At 49.7% G+C, this 15,461-nt stretch overlaps 1 protein-coding gene across 2 annotated transcripts in view; it reads left to right on the top strand.

Annotated features, from left to right (window-relative positions):
* Kazn (kazrin, periplakin interacting protein) overlaps positions 1-15,461 on the top strand; it is a 381,811-nt gene that overhangs the window by 266,854 nt on the left and 99,496 nt on the right. For both annotated transcript variants that reach the window (XM_052177976.1, XM_052177977.1), the window contains exon 2: positions 6,653-6,844. In XM_052177976.1, the coding sequence (XP_052033936.1) occupies positions 6,653-6,844 (192 nt within the window). The remainder of the gene's footprint in view (positions 1-6,652; positions 6,845-15,461) is intronic.

Raw genomic sequence — 15,461 nt, 5'->3', positions numbered from 1 at the left:
TCCAGGTGACACTTCTGACCATCCCAGAGTCCAGGGCGCTTTCAGAGCTGACTTCATAACAGCTGACTGTCCTTACTTAGGACCCCTGCCCTTCTCAGATACCAGGACGAGATGAGGTGGTAAAGACTACTTAGGGATTGGGGATCCTCGGCCCAACCAGAGGAAGAGCATGGGAGTGGTGGGGAAATTGAGTTAAGAGGCTATGCCTGTGGTCTGACACCCTCAGGAGAGAGCAACCCTGGTTCACCCCTCCTCCCGCCCCCGACTGTGTCCCTTGCCTTCAGGATCCCTTAAGATGCTTTGATGGCTTATCCCTCAGGGTTCATGTGAGGATGGACAAGGAGCGCTCTAAAGAGCTAAGGAGGTGTTGCTGGTAACACCCAGTCAGATGTGATCAACAGCCTTAAATGAGCCTGTCAGCCAAGACGCTTCTCTTCGCCGCTGCACAGTGTAGCACAGGGGAGGATCACTAGGATTCTAGGATCACTGGCTCACTAGGAAGACCTCGCTCTCTGCCCTGGGCTGCCAGCATCCCTCTCCCCGTTCTGTTTTCGGGCGCCCCTCCCCCACTGTCTCAGTCCGCCTTTCTTCAAATATCTACGGAGCAGGAGCCATGGCAGCTGCGCAGGAGCTGGCCCAGAGCCTGCAGTAGCAAGGCCAGTTCAGGCCAGGCCACCTGTCAGGCTCAGGCCAGCCCAGGCAAGGGTACTTAGCCAGAATCTCTCAGTCTCTCCCGCCCAGCACAGGGTTGCCTTGTGGCCTTAGGGAAGGATCTTGTCACCTAACACGGGCCAACAGGGCAGCAAAAAAAGGTGGCAGCAGTGGTCTCTAAAAGGCTGGAGGGGACAGTGGTGATGCTTCTTCTGTAACTCCTCTCTGTGCCTTGGGCCTCTGTCCTGTCTTTCTTTCCGTGTGTGTGTGTGTGTGTGTGTGTGTGTGTGTGTGAGAGAGAGAGAGAGAGAGAGAGAGAGAGAGAGAGAGAGAGAGAGAGAGAGACACGGAAGTCAATCTACAGAGCCACCAAGGTGTCCTTCTGAAGAAGCCAGCTAGAGAGCACAGGTTAGCTTAGGGAATGGCTCCTTCCCTAAATTTACTTTTCTGGAGGAGGGCAGAATCCACGGAGCTCAGTAGCCGGTGTATATATATGCCTGGCTGGTGACACAGGTGTCCTTTCTTGGTAGGTAGCTGGCAACAGTCCCTGGGCCCAGCTTCCTCACACAGGCCCCCTGCTTCGTTCTCTCTCCCTTGACAGGATCTACATAAGGGCCTTGTAGGTCAGGGAGGCTGTGGCTCAGGGTTCCTCAGCCGTTGAGACTAGAGCCTTCTCTGAGAAGACAGAGAACACATTCTCTTTCATGAAATTGAGCTGGGCATGGTGGCAAACTTAATCCCAGCACCGCCAGAGTCTGAGGGATCTCTGGGAGTTCAAGGCCAGTCTAGTTCCAGGATAGCCAGGGCTATGTAAAAAAAAAAGGAAAAGAAAGAAAAGACCCTGTCTCAAAATAACTGCTGGTGATAAACTGCCCTTGACCCCATTTAGAACTTTCTGGAATATTCCTGTCCAGCCTGTGACTGTTGGGCAGCGTGTGCCTCATGATAGCTATGAAGGCAGCCCCACACAATGTGGTGAACTTAATTAAAATGATGAAATTTGGATCATATATAAATATTTATGTTATTATTGTTATTATTATTATTATTATTATTATTATTATAGCTATTAGCTCCATTGTAGTATCCAGAGCCTGAACTTTGTAGGTAGCAACATTGTGTCACAGGGTCAAAAGGCTGGGCAGAGCCTGAGAGACAGTCGCTTTGTTTAATGTTTGCTGAAGGCGGGGAAACCAGTCTTGGCTCCATTTTTCCCCCATTCAGATCAGATGCCAGGGGTCTCCATCAGGAAATAGAGGAACCAGGACTTAGCCCCGCTAACTGCTTTGAGCCACCTGGCCTGCCTCTATCTGTGGACACAGGCCTGCCAGGGCCCAGCCTGGAGCTGGCACCATGGTGCATGTGACAAGATCCTATCTCTGTCTCTGAGGAACCCCACATTCTTCCCAGGAGCTGCCGGGACCATGAACTTGGGGCAAGGGCTGGGACCCCGAGATCTACTCCACCATGGGAAGCAAGAACGGGCGAGCTCCTGGAAAAGTTGCAGGGTCCTGAGCATGAAGAGGACACGTGACTCCATTGTCACACCAGCCCAGGACTGATAGCTCTGCTGCTAAAGTCACCCACAGGCTGTGTTCCTCTCCAGAGCCTTCTATTTTGGTTGACACTGGACAGTCATGGCCTGACCACTGTGGAGGCGCCCACAGTTACTGCGCAAGACTCTGTAGCTCTCTTAGCATGGCTGGGGTGTTTATGCGAGGAGATCAGCAACCGTTACTGTTCCCAGAATATGTCTCAGAACTCGGAACTTGACTGCGTGCTAGAGGCTGGGACAGGGTACTGACTGACATCACACCACCCAGGCCCAAAGCCTTACTCCACTCTTGACTCTCTGTGAGCTCGGCGCTGTCATCCAGCTCCCCATATACCTCCAACTCCCGATCCGTGAAGCTGGTGTGGTAATGATGGTTGCTATATCATGGGTTATCGTGAGGACCGATCTAGTCGAGACATTGATTGCCTCTTTATTACTGGATGACGGTGCAGCTCCTGCCATTAAATCTACGCTCTGAAGATAAAATATGGAGAAAAGACTCATTCCCCCACCCCTTTTTGTCTTTAAGTGACATTCCTTCTTTTTGTTTCCCCCTTTGGTTTTTCGAGACAGAGTTTCTCTGTGTAGCCCTGGCTGTCCTGGAACTCACTCTGTAGACCAGGCTGGCCTCAAACTCAGAAATCGGCCTGCCAAGTGCTGGGATTAAAGGCATGCGCCTTCACTGCCCAGCAGGCATACCTTCTTAAAAACACTTTTTTTCTATACTCCGCTGATGGGAACTGGTCACGGAAGTAACCTTAATTGCATTGGGAGCTGGGGAGATAACATTTTCTTGAAAAGCAGAATTCTTGCAGACTAAAGGTGGTGCACTGTGGAGTGACAAGTCTCAGCTCCCGTGGTCACCCCCAATTGTGGATGTGCCCTTTGGGGAGGGTACGCCGCACCCCCCCCCTCCTCAGGGAAGAGGCACCCAGGGTTGGTAAGTTAGCTTCACAGGTAGCGATCCGCTCCCTGAGGCAGGAGTCTCCCAGCAACAGTCGCCTGAGTGTGACTTTTGGTCTCTCAGTGCTCCAGACTGCTCCCTGCCCAGCAGTCTGAGGATTATAGTTTCCTGGTGTGGAGGGGTACGATTCGTGGTATTGTTGCTTTTCTGTGCTTGGACGAGGACAGAGCAGTTCTGGAAGATTCCCTTGAGCAGGGCATGAGCGCTTGACTCGGAAGCTGCACTGTCCTCCTGTCTCCCCCATGCCTGTCTACTCTGGCTTGAATGGAGGGTCCGTAGTCTGTCTTGAGCATGGTCCTGTGCCTGAGTCTTCAGCACCTGAGAACAAGCGTGGTCTGTGCAGCTGAGAGAGACACTTGGATCATTTCTTAATTACTTTGAATCTGGGAAGCCTCCTGTTCTTTCTGGCAAAGGTTGAGCTGTGCAGTTACACACAGGAGTCCAGAGTCTCTGTTCCCAAATATATAACATATATTTGATGATAATAGATGATAATAGATGATAACATTCATCTAGATTTACAAAGAGTACTGCTCTCCTCTAAGCGCTCCTAAAGAGGCCCAGAGATGGATAATGTCTTGCCCAAGGACACACCAAAAGGTACCAAACCCTCTCAGGCAGAAAGCCAAGCATACTTTCCAGGTCCTTCGTTGTCCATGGTTTCAGGTTCGAGTGTTCGGTCCCCTCTATGCAGAAGGCCGGGTGAGCTGTGCATATTGGCGGTGCTCAAGTACCGTGGGCAGGGTGCACTTAAGTGTCTTAGAGTAGGGCTGGGATTGGAACTCAGGGCCTTGAGCATGCTAGGCACAGTTTCTAGCCCTGAGCCACACACCAGCCTCCATTAAAATTTATTTACCCCACTTCACACGTAAGACAACTGAGGCCTGTAGACACAGTCCCTTCTCTGTGCAGTGATCCCAGAACTGGCACGGGACAGGTTGGCTCTGATCACGGAAAATGCAGGGCAGAGTCGGCAAGCTGTCCAGCCTGCCCAGCCAGTGTGGGTGCTTAGTACGCTCACAGGAGCCTCACGTTTTCCCTTGACTGTTTTTCCAGCCTGGTTTTTCTGAGCCTGGGCCCTTGTTAGGTGTGCCCGGTTCCCATTGGCTACTTTAGAGCTGGGACCGGTTCCCATTGGCTACTTCAGAGCTGGGGCTGGAGGGTGGGGCCTCTGTGCCAGGTATACTTGTTCCGATGTGATACATGCGCCGCCAAGGCCACCCCCATCTCTGCTCTTGGCCAAGGTCAAGTTTAGCAACTGCTGTTCGTTCTCCAACTTCACCCAATCCCTCGGGGTGTTCTAGCAATGTCAGCCCCTGGGGTCATTCTGCTTCCTGTGCCTGTGGCCTTGGGAGGGGAGAACCCCATAGGAAGAAACAGACAGCCTAGTAAATTAAAACATAGGACAGTACAAATGGACGCCAAGCTAAGTGTGTTTCACACGCTATGAGAGATATACTTACCCTAGGAATGACCCACCACTTCCCTGACGTCTGGTCTCCAGGTGTCTGGAGTGTTAGCTCCTGTTTTACTTTGGTGTTATTTTTGGTTTGGTTTTCCAAGACAGGGTTTCTCTGTATAGCCTTGGCTGTCCTGGAACTCGTTCCGTAGACCATACTGGCCTCGAGCTCACAGAGATCTGCCAGTCTCTGCCTCCTGAGTGCTGGGATTAAAGGTGTGAGTCACCACTGTCTTAAAGTGTTGTACGTTCTCAATCTGGCGGCCCTTACTGGTTAGGAATCCCTGCGGTTTGTAATAAATAAAACCTCCAGGAAGAACATAAGATTCATAGAACTGACAAGGGACTGACAAGGTCTCTTAAGACCAATCTGTCTGCATGGACAGACAATCAGGGACTTCAATGGATTCCTCAGAGTGACTTGAAGACACATAGAAGCCATTCATTCATATATACAAATATATATGTATATATTATGAATATATATATACATACATACATACATACATACATACATACATACATACAAAAACCAACTGCATAGTGTACTGTCAATGGCTTTGGGCTAGCAGTCACTTACACTTGATTCTGACTTAGGTCTTTGGTGTCATTAAAGATGGCAAGCCAGAGCAAGGGACGCAGGTGGCTGTGGTTAAGGCCTCCTGTGATCTGACCTCCTGCCTGTAGGTGTGTGCCAGGACTCAGCAAACTTACTCTGCAGGTTTTCAGAGAGACCTGGACAGTCAACAGCCTGCCCTGGAGTCCAGCCGTGTGAGAAGGAACAGGCATACACATCCACATCCACACACACACACAAACACACACAGACACACACATTCACACACCCAGCACTGGGATCTTTAGGGGAAGATGTGAGGTAGAGCACAAACGTGCTCCGTGTGTCACATGAAGGAGGTGGGCACCGGGAAAGCTGGGAAGTCGGAAAGGGCCTGGTGGCTGCAGCGGAGGGTGGCTGGGACAGGAGGGGACAGTGCTGGAGCCGCCTTCAGCAGAGACTCTTCGGTTGTTTCCGGAGCTGTCACTGTGTCCTTTTACTTGTTTTTGTTGTTGTTGCTTTTCTTTTTTTTCTGGTCACTCAGATGAGGACTCATGAGAGTAGGAAAGGGTAAGAGAGTCTTACTCTGTAGCCCAGGCTGGCCTGGAACTCATTACCCCAGGCTGGTTGACCCTGCAGCAGTACTCCTGCCTTAGCTTCGTAGGCTGGTGTTATAAACAAGTGTGCCACCATAGCTGCTGACATCATTCTTGATATGACTTTATCCGAGTGGTCATCACGAAGGTCCACAGAACCTGCCACCTGCATGCACCCCTCCTGTGCCACCCATCCCTAGCACCCATGGCAATTTGGGGTTTATTGGTGGTTAACGGGACATCCTGGGGTCCACAGGCCTACCGTGGCAAACACCACCCCCTGTGAGCTCTCATCTTTAAAGGTTTATGACCCGGGTACCTTCTCAAGATACAGAGGTCACTTGGGATGCACACACGGGATTGGATGTAGCTGCCTTCATGTCCTGCACCCGTGGTACCCCCGTTTTGTAGGTTATACCTGTCAATGGCTGTGATCTCTGTGGGGTGCAGAACCCCCAGGCATGCCCTCTGCAGGATGTAACTGTACCCTTCAGCACCAGTTCCACAGTGTGACGCTGTGTTCCCATTCTGACTAACCAGCCGCCCGCCAGGGTCACACCTGTGACATAGCATAGCCTGGCCTTTCCGAGTTCTTTAACCTCTTTGAGCCTTGGTGGCCTGATCCATGCAGGGAGGATCCTGTTGGCACCAGGCTCAGGTCTGGGGGAGTCTACGAGAGATCACATGCAAAGCTTCCCTAGGCATGGGGTGACTCATGGTCAGAATGAGTCTGTGGCCCCGGGAGGACACTGAGCGGCCACAGAAGCGTCGGCTGGCTCGGGAGCGTGGGTTGTATGTGTGTGGACTGGGCGGAGCCTGCCTGAACCCTTCCAAGCGCCCCCACCTCTGACCAGCTGCCTTTGTCCCCTAGTGCTCCTACGGGAGGAAGTGGCCCAGCTTCAGGAGGAAGTACACCTTCTCCGGCAGATGAAGGAAATGCTGGCGAAGGACCTGGAGGAGTCGCAGGGCGGCAAGTGCTCGGAGGTCCTCTCAGCCACCGAGCTCCGGGTGCAGCTGGTACAGAAGGAGCAGGAACTGGCCAGAGCCAAAGAAGCCTTACAAGGTGAGTGACAGGCGACAGAGCACTGGCTCGGAAGGCCTGGGCTGCCTGGAGTTGGCCCCTACTGTCTCCTGTCCCAGGGTGGTCAGTCTCTCTCTGAGGAATGTACTTGCAGGTTTTCATTAATATACATTTTACATAATAGTGGTTTGTTGTGATGTTTTCATACAACGTATTTTAACCATATTTGTTCCTATGGCCCTCTCTGGTCCCTCCCACTCCTGCTGATGCTTTCCTCTTCCCAATTAGTCTCCCTTCTGCGTCCACCCCCACCCCACCCCCACCCCACACCCGAGTCTCATTAGGGTTGCTTACAGGAGTTTGCATGAGGGTGATTTTTTCTGGGGGGGGGGACACATTGCCAGCAGCTTCACCACTAAAGAAAATGTCTCCTCTGCCTTCAGCAACCATTACCTGCCCATAGATTCTCAGAGAGGGGTGAGTGGAGCCTTGGGAGCCATCTTTGACAGAGCAGGACACTGATCCACTGCCGAGTCTATCCTACATTCTTGGGAGCCTTCGGGACTTCCCTGCTGGGCTCCGCTGGAGAGATGTCTGCGGGCCCTGTCCCTGATATATCACTCATCACAGAGATATCACATATTCCCCACATATCACCCACATATCACAACCTATCAGTCCTGTTTCCCAAGGTGGTCTCTGAGGGGGGCCTAGGATTATTCCTACCTCTCAGACAAGTGCAGTTCCCCTGTGAGGTGTCGTGTCATGCACCCTGGCACTGGGGAGACACTGGACCTATGCTGGTGCGCAGGAAGTTTCCATAGTTCCTTAGTTACCAGCTGCCTATCCATCACAGACCAACAGGCCTCCAGTGCAGCTCAGCTTCCCCGAGGGAGCCCTCAGCCCCCTTTTTCCTACGAGGCTTCTTGCCCATGCTCTGGGATTCAGGAAAGCTTCTAGGAGGTTCTGTGAGAAAGGTAGGAAGCCCATCTACCGCGCTGCTGCCACGGTGCTTTGAGAAGCTGGCATCTCCCACGGTGTCTCCAGAGAACAGCTTTTTGAGGCACACTTGCTGCCTGCTCTTTCAAAATGCATTCAGCCTTTCGACATTGTGATAGACGTCATCTGTGGAGTTCACACTTGAAAACTGTGCAGTCCAGCTGTAAAACGTAAAGAATCGCAAAAAAAAAAAAAAATCCCATGTTTTAAGTCAGTTTATGATTTGTGTGCTGTATCTGAAGGCTGGAGGCCAAACGTACCTGCTAGACATGCTGAAGCCAAAGCTGGTCTGATTCTTAGACACACAGAGCAAGAAAGGCTTCCCTTTGGCAGGTCCTGGGCGAGCATCTCAGGCCCACAACCCTGACATGCTCGTGGGAGCCTTCTGGTCCACGGGACACTATGCAAGGGGCCACAGTGGAGTTGTCCTTGGCAGGAGCCTGGTCACACATTGCTATAGGGTAAGGACTCTGGGATATGAACTTCCTTGCTGACCCAGGTGCAGGTCTCACGGCATGAAGCGAGAGGGATTTTGCTGGCTGATTTGTGCCACCTGGGTCGCAGCAGCAGCAGCAGCAGCAGCAGCAGCAGCAGCAGCAGCAGCAGCAGCAGCAGCAGCAGCATTCCCTGACCCTAGCTTTGGTATGCATGGCTCGCTAAGCAGATGGCCTTATGATACTTCATTGACATCCCCAGGATGCTGCAAGGGGCCACTGGGAAGATAGTGTGTGTGGCTCTGAAGGCCACTTTGTTGGCAGGAATCTTATTTTTGTCAGTATCTTAATTAGGATGTCTATGGCTGTGAAGAGATACCATGGCAACTCTTATAAAGGAAAAAAAGTAATAATTGGGTCTGGCTTACTGTTCAGAGGTTTTTAGTCTATTATCATCGTGGTGGGAAGCGTGATTGGGCGAGGCAGACATGGTGCTAGAGAAGTAGCTGAGAGTTTTATATCCTGATCAGCAGGCAGCAGGAAGAGAGAGGGACCGCTGAACCTGGCGTGGGCTTCTGAAACTCCAGTGGTACACTTCCTGCTAGGTCATATAGCCTAGTAGTGCTGCTCCCTATCAGCCTCTGGGGGCCATTTTTATTCCAACCACTGCACTGGGGTTATTGTGACCACGAGTATTGATGGTGGTGTTTAGTGTGGCCCAGCTGGTGCAAGATAGTTGGATGCTTGGGAAGCCATTTCCCATCCAAAAGTCCTTTCCAACGCAGGGCACCTCCTTTTATTCAGCTCAAGGACCTCATAATATCCCTCCTGTCCTCACTGTGGTCTCTGGGGTCCCTATGACCTAGAAGCCATACAGTTGAGCAGTTCTTAGAAGATCCGAGAAGACAGACCCTGCCCCTACCACCTGTCAATCACTAGACTTCTGTATAAAATCACAGCGGCAGACATGCAGGGAGGCATGGTGCTGGAGCAGTAGCCGGGAGCTTTCATGTTGAGATAACCACAAGACAGAGAGCGGTGGCTTAGACTTTTGAAACCTCAAAGCCCACGCCCAGTGACACACCTCCTAATCCTCGTGAAGAGTTCCACCATCTTGACCAAGGGTTCAGATCTCAGCAAGGCCCAGATTCCAGCCTTTCCTGTTCCACTAATGCACCTGTCCTTCCCTTTGCCAATATCCACTGTGGAGTCAGCCTGGGATAAAAGATCAAGGGTACTTTAACTCAGTCATGGGACGGCCAGCTCTAGAGTCAGAATTTGAACTTGTACCCCAGGTATATCTACTCTCTATTGTTTGAATACATTTCCCTTTATTGCACAGGCTAACTACACTCACTGTGTAGCCCAGGCTGACCTTTAAGTCACTGTGATCCATCTGCCTCAGCCTCCCAAGGGCTGGGATTGCAGCTGTGAGCCACCACACCTGGCTCTAACTCTTACTTTGATCTTGTTCTAAAGTTCCCGCCCTGCCTGAGTCTGAACTCCTTTGAGGTAATGACAGTACCCATGTTGCTTACCTTCAGGGCCAATAGGAGTGACTGCCTCACACTAGCAGAGAGCATTGAGTAACATAGAAGATGAATGGCCATTGCTTACTGTGATTTATACAGAAGTCTAGTGATTGACAGGTGGTAGGGGCAGGGTCTGTCTTCTCGGATCTTCTAAGAGCTGCTCAACTGTATGGCTTCTAGGTCACTCCGTGCACTCCAAGACAGCAATGTCCCTGTAAAGCTAAGAGCTGGATACCTCCAGCCACCCAGACCAGTGCCCTTGGGGTCCCGTAGCTTCACAACGAGCTCAGCTTCCTCACCGGCCACTGCGCAGAGCACACAAGTTACAGACAGACAGACAGACAGACGAGGCAGGTGGCAGTTGGTCAGGCAGAGGGATGTATGCACCATAATGAGGAGAAGGAACAGACGTGAGCAGACATGTACCTGCAGAGCAGGCAGCAGATGGCAGGGACACGCATTCACAGCCAGTGACCCCAGAAAGAAGCAGTACCCCAGAGACTTCCTCCCCGGCAGGGTCCCTGCTCCACCAAATCTTGCCGGTTAGGTAAGACCTAAAGTTTTCAGTTGGGGTGAGGATTAGGAACCCAAGTAGACACTGGTCCAAGCAGTCACTGGAATAGTGGTCCCGAGTGCTGACGTCAGATTGGGAAGACTGGAGAGCCAGGGGCTTGGAAGACGCCTCTGCCGCCGTGTGTGTGTGTGTGTGTGTGTGTGTGTGTGTGTGTGTGTGTGTGTATTAGTATGGAAACTGTTGGTTTCAGGTATTTGGTCTCCTTGTGAGTTTAAAAGTAAAAAGTGAATGATCAAGAAACAGTATCGGAGAGTGTCTAAACTCACCCCTAGATACCCTCCATGACTCCCACTGTGCACTGTGGGAACTTGCAAGACCATCTGGTATCTGTCAATTTCCCAGGATTCCATTTTCCGACTTCCCTGTAAATTGCGGCATCAACCAAAGTGGCAGTCATGAAAATTGCTTTCTTTTATTTTTTTTTTAATCTTTTAACAGTGTGTTAAACATGCCGAGCAATTTCCAACAACAATAAATACGACCCAAGGACATAATTTTTAATGACTGCATAATGTTCCACCAAATGGAGGCTCCGTTATTTATTCAGCCATTTTCCTGTCATTGAACATCTGAAGCGTTTCTATGTTTTCTCCTCTCTCTCTTTTGCCCACTATAACGTGACAAAGATCTAACTTGAAAAAGTTGTTTGTTTTCTACACTCATTATTTTCTCTGTGGCATTTCTGATTTGGTGTGTGTGTGTGTGTGTGTGTGTGTGTTATGTTTATGTCCATACAGCATAACATTTGTATGGAAGTCAGAGGACAGCTTGTAAGAATCACTTGTGCATCGTCAGGATTAACAGCAGGTGACTTGACTCTCAGAGCCATCTCATTGATTCTCGTTTATTTGTAGAGAAAGGCTCTCTTGTATTTCAGGATTCAAAATTGTTATGGTATAGGGGCTGGCCTTGAACTCCTGACCCTCCTGCCTCTGCTTCCCGAGTGCTGAGATTCTAGGCTGCTCCACCTTGTTTGTAGGACTGGTGCTAGGGATCAAACCCAGGGTGTGGTGTATGCAAGCAGTCTACCAACCGAGCCACACTCTCAGCCCCAGTTAGCATGGGCACATGAGTGTGATCGCCGGTGGGGGCCAGTGGAGGGTGTTAGATGCCCAGAGCTGGAGTTAGAAGCTCTTGAGCCATCTGGTGTGGATGCTAGGAAGTGAACCCGGATCCTCTGCCAAAGCAGTCTGAACACATAACCACTGAACCATCTCTCCGACTCCTGTTTGTTTGTAAGATACTGCTTCTCAAACTTTTCTCAAGCTCTTAGGGAATTGAAAAACCCACAAAAGCTGTTTCTGTAACTTGAAATATCATTGTTTGCGATTCAAGAACTTAACCACAGCGAAATGAAACCAACAACAGTGAACCCGATACATGTTAACCTCACCAGCTTAAATGAGAAGTGACTATTCCCACCTGCAAGGGTTTGAGTGGAGCACAACATTGTATCTATCTGATGGTTTGTGTTTGTTCTTTGAGACAAGGTCTCTCCTTAGCCCTTATTGTAGAGCAGGCGGGTCTCAAACACACTAAGATCCTCCTGCCTCTGCATCTTGAGTGCTGGGATTAAAGGCGTGCACTACCAGGTACAGTGCTTCTGGTCTTGCTGTGTGTGTGTGTTTACTGAGATGCTGCTGTGTAGCTCAGGCTGGCTTTCTCAAACTCTCAGCAATCTACATGTCTGTCTTTGCCTTCCTGGTGCTGGGATTACAGCAGGGAACTGGTACACTTGGCTTCACTGCTGTTTCTAGAAAAAAAAAAAAAAAAGAAAAAAAAAAAACCTCCTCTGCCTGCATCACAGCATAGTGAGAGGCCTCGGGGCTCCTGCAGTTTTTGGCTGAAAGTTGCCCTCACATGTGAGGAGTGGGAAAGCAGAAGAACATATTAATTCCCTTAATTATGTAACCGTGGCTATCCCTCGCCTTCAGGAAAGCTCTCTGGGTGGTAGATTGTTTCCTGAAGAGTTCATTGAAGTGCAAAGTCCAAAACCTCACCCACAGATGTATCTGTCAGTTTGTATTTCGAATGGATGTTTTACCTCCTGTGACGCGTTTCCAGGGGACACCCATCACTTGGAAAATAGTGGTTCTGAGTTATTCAGATCTTCCAAAGGTTCTGCTGATGTTTCTGAGACAGGGTTTCATGTAGTCCAGGCTGGCTTCGAACTCCCTATGTAGACAAAGCCATCCACGAGCTTCTGGCCCTCCTGTCTCAACCTCCCAAAAGTTAGGGCTGTTGGCCCACACCACCACACCAGGTGGATGGTCCAGATGTTGACTCTTTCATTATCTGTTATCAAAGAGTCCCATGTGTTAATGTCGCCAGCATTGTCTCTTAAAAAGTCAGAGTGACAGATCAGCTTGGCCAGAATTTTGATTCTTATTGCTCTAAGAGGCAGGTATGCCTCTGTGAGTTCAAGGTCATCCTGGTCTACAATGGTGAGTTTCAGGACAGCCAGGGCTATTTAGAGAGACTGTCTCAAAACATTATTATTATTATTAGTTGTTGTTGTTGTTGTTACTATTAGTATCCATTAGTGTGTGTATGTACATATGCCATGGTGTGTGTGTAGCACACAGAGGACAGCCTTGTGGAGTCTGTTTGTTCTCTCATTGTACCTTGTCATGGGTTCTAGGGTTCGGGTCACCAGGTTTGCACAAGTCTTCGAGCCACTGAATTGTCTTTAGGCCATGGATAGTTTGCTCTGCAGCCCTGGTACCATCACAGCAATACAAGCTGCCCCTGGTTTGCCTGGGGTAACAGGTATTCTTAGTTCATATGCAAAGTCTGTTAGGGCACTTAGTAGGTGCCACAGCTGGTAGGTCTATTGTTCCTTCAAGCACCAATTCCTGCAAGTTGTTCTCAGACCTCCACAAGCACCTCCCAACGTGCAAGTAAGTAGATACAGATAATAATTTTTAAGTGGATAGTTTAGCTCACAACTGAAAAAAGAAATATTTCCCCTCAATTTTCCCATCCCACCTCTGTATGCAGCAAAGGACCATTTGATTATAAGACATATATGAGGAGGGTCAAAGTTATTCATCAATTTTACTGCTTCATTAAGCACAATTTTATTTTATTTTATTTTATTTTATTTTATTTTATTTTATTTTATTTTACTGGTAAATGTATTGAACCAGGGTGCATGCTGTGCCTACAGACCCTACAGCACTCTTTTTTTCTTCTTTTTTTTTTTTTTTTGGTTTTTTTTTTTTTTTTTTTTTTTTGGTTTTTCGAGACAGGGTTTCTCTGTGTAGCCCTGGCTGTCCTGGAACTCACTTTGTAGACCAGGCTGGCCTCAAACTCAGAAATCCGCCTGCCTCTGCCTCCCAAGTGCTGGGATTAAAGGCATGCGCCACCACCGCCCAGCTCCCTACAGCACTCTTAAGCTATGTGTGTGTGTGTGTGTGTGTGTGTGTGCACATGTGCACGTGTGCGCACACATTTCCTGGAGCCTATAGGCAAAGGCCAGAGGCTGGTTGCTTTCTGCCTTGTTTCTTGAGGCAGAGTCTCTTACTGAACCTGAAACTTGATGTTTTCCTTGACTGGCTCCCTGTCTCCCACCCTGTGAGCAACTATATCTGTCTTTTTTTTTTTTATGTGCATGCTGGGGGATTTAAACTCAGGTCCTCGTGCTTGAATAGCAAGCATTTTTAACTGCTGATCTATCTCCCCAGCCCCAGTATTTGTTTTTTGTTGTTGTTGTTGTTTTTTGTTTTGTTTTGTTTTAAACTTGAACAAACAGCCCGAAGAACATAGTTCTGTTAATACAGTTTGACAGCACTGGTGTGATTTCTAGGAAGACATCAATCCTTCCCAACTATAGCTTTCACACCAGCTGTATACACACTAAACATAGAGTTAAAGGGGGCGGGGGAGACAAATAGCATCTTCGTGTTCTTATGAAAACTCTTCTCCCAGGCCCCCAAGAAGCTCATTCGGATGGTAATCTAGCATCCATCTTTTTATGAGCCACACTGTCCAGAACTCATCTTACCCTGATAGTCACATAGAACAGATGTTGTTGTCATAGTCCCTGTTTTCAGAAGTGGGGACACGTTCCGAGCAACTGTGGGTGTCTAAGTGATGTGGCAGTTTCTGGATGGAGCTGGGTTTGAACTCCAGTCCATGGGCAGCGCCTGTGTGGACAGTGGCTACTGCTTTAGGGAAATGCTCAGACAGAGGCAGGAAAGCAGCCTGAACCCCCGGGGATGGTGGCCGAGAGGATGCCGGGATGGAGATTGTGACTCTCCAGAGGAGGTCACTCAGAGGAGGTCAGGGATTGTGGAAACCAGAGAGGTTGGTAAGAAAGGTGGGACTTTTGAGGGCTGTCCCCAATTCCCTTTCTCCATTCTCTGCCTTTACATCCTTGTCTCTGTTCGCTAGCACTTGGACATGTATGTGATTAAGTCTATACACGCTACCTTCACATATATCCCCAGGCCTACAAACCATGGTTTCTAGGTGACCCGTGCGGCTGATGAGTAGCTGGGACCTGATGAGTAGCTGGGACCTGATGAGTAGCTGGGACCTGATGAGTAGCTGCCCACCTGTCCCCCACACCCCCAATACATATCCTTGACACTGTAGCCGTGATTGAAGAGCTACTTAATACTTCCTGCTTCTTCCTCATAGCCACACTCTGCCTTGTCTCTCAAAAGCCTGCTTCTCTCAGGGAGGCTGAACTGTTAAAAGTCCTTCTTGGTAAACTGAAGGCCCACTCAGAGCCACTCAGCCGGGAAAGCCTCTGAGCCGGCCAATCTCGGAACTCAATGGAAGCTTCCAGAGCGTTTCACCCTATAGTCAGAAAAGGGAGCTGCAACACCATCAGCGCCTTGTGAGCATCATCGTTAGAGCCCCTCCAGATGTTGATGGGATTTACGATCAGCTGGGGGGGTGTGGCACTTCCTGGCTCTGTTAAAGCCTCGATGGACGTAGCCGCCAGCCTGATTCAGGCTGCTTCACAAGGTCCCTAAGAAGGGTGTGTGCCCTAGTGGACTAATGCTTGCTGAGTGTGGAGATTACAGGCGTGCACCCCCACCCAGGACTCCGCGGGTCTTTTCCTACAAATGACAATGGAGCCGTTGGGTGGTACTGTGACAGAGTCCTTC

This window comes from Apodemus sylvaticus, chromosome 3 (assembly GCF_947179515.1).
Source record: "Apodemus sylvaticus chromosome 3, mApoSyl1.1, whole genome shotgun sequence".
Classification (NCBI taxonomy): domain Eukaryota; kingdom Metazoa; phylum Chordata; class Mammalia; order Rodentia; family Muridae; genus Apodemus; species Apodemus sylvaticus.
Note: the sequence above shows the minus strand (reverse complement) of the source record. Positions and strands in the feature narration are given on the sequence as shown.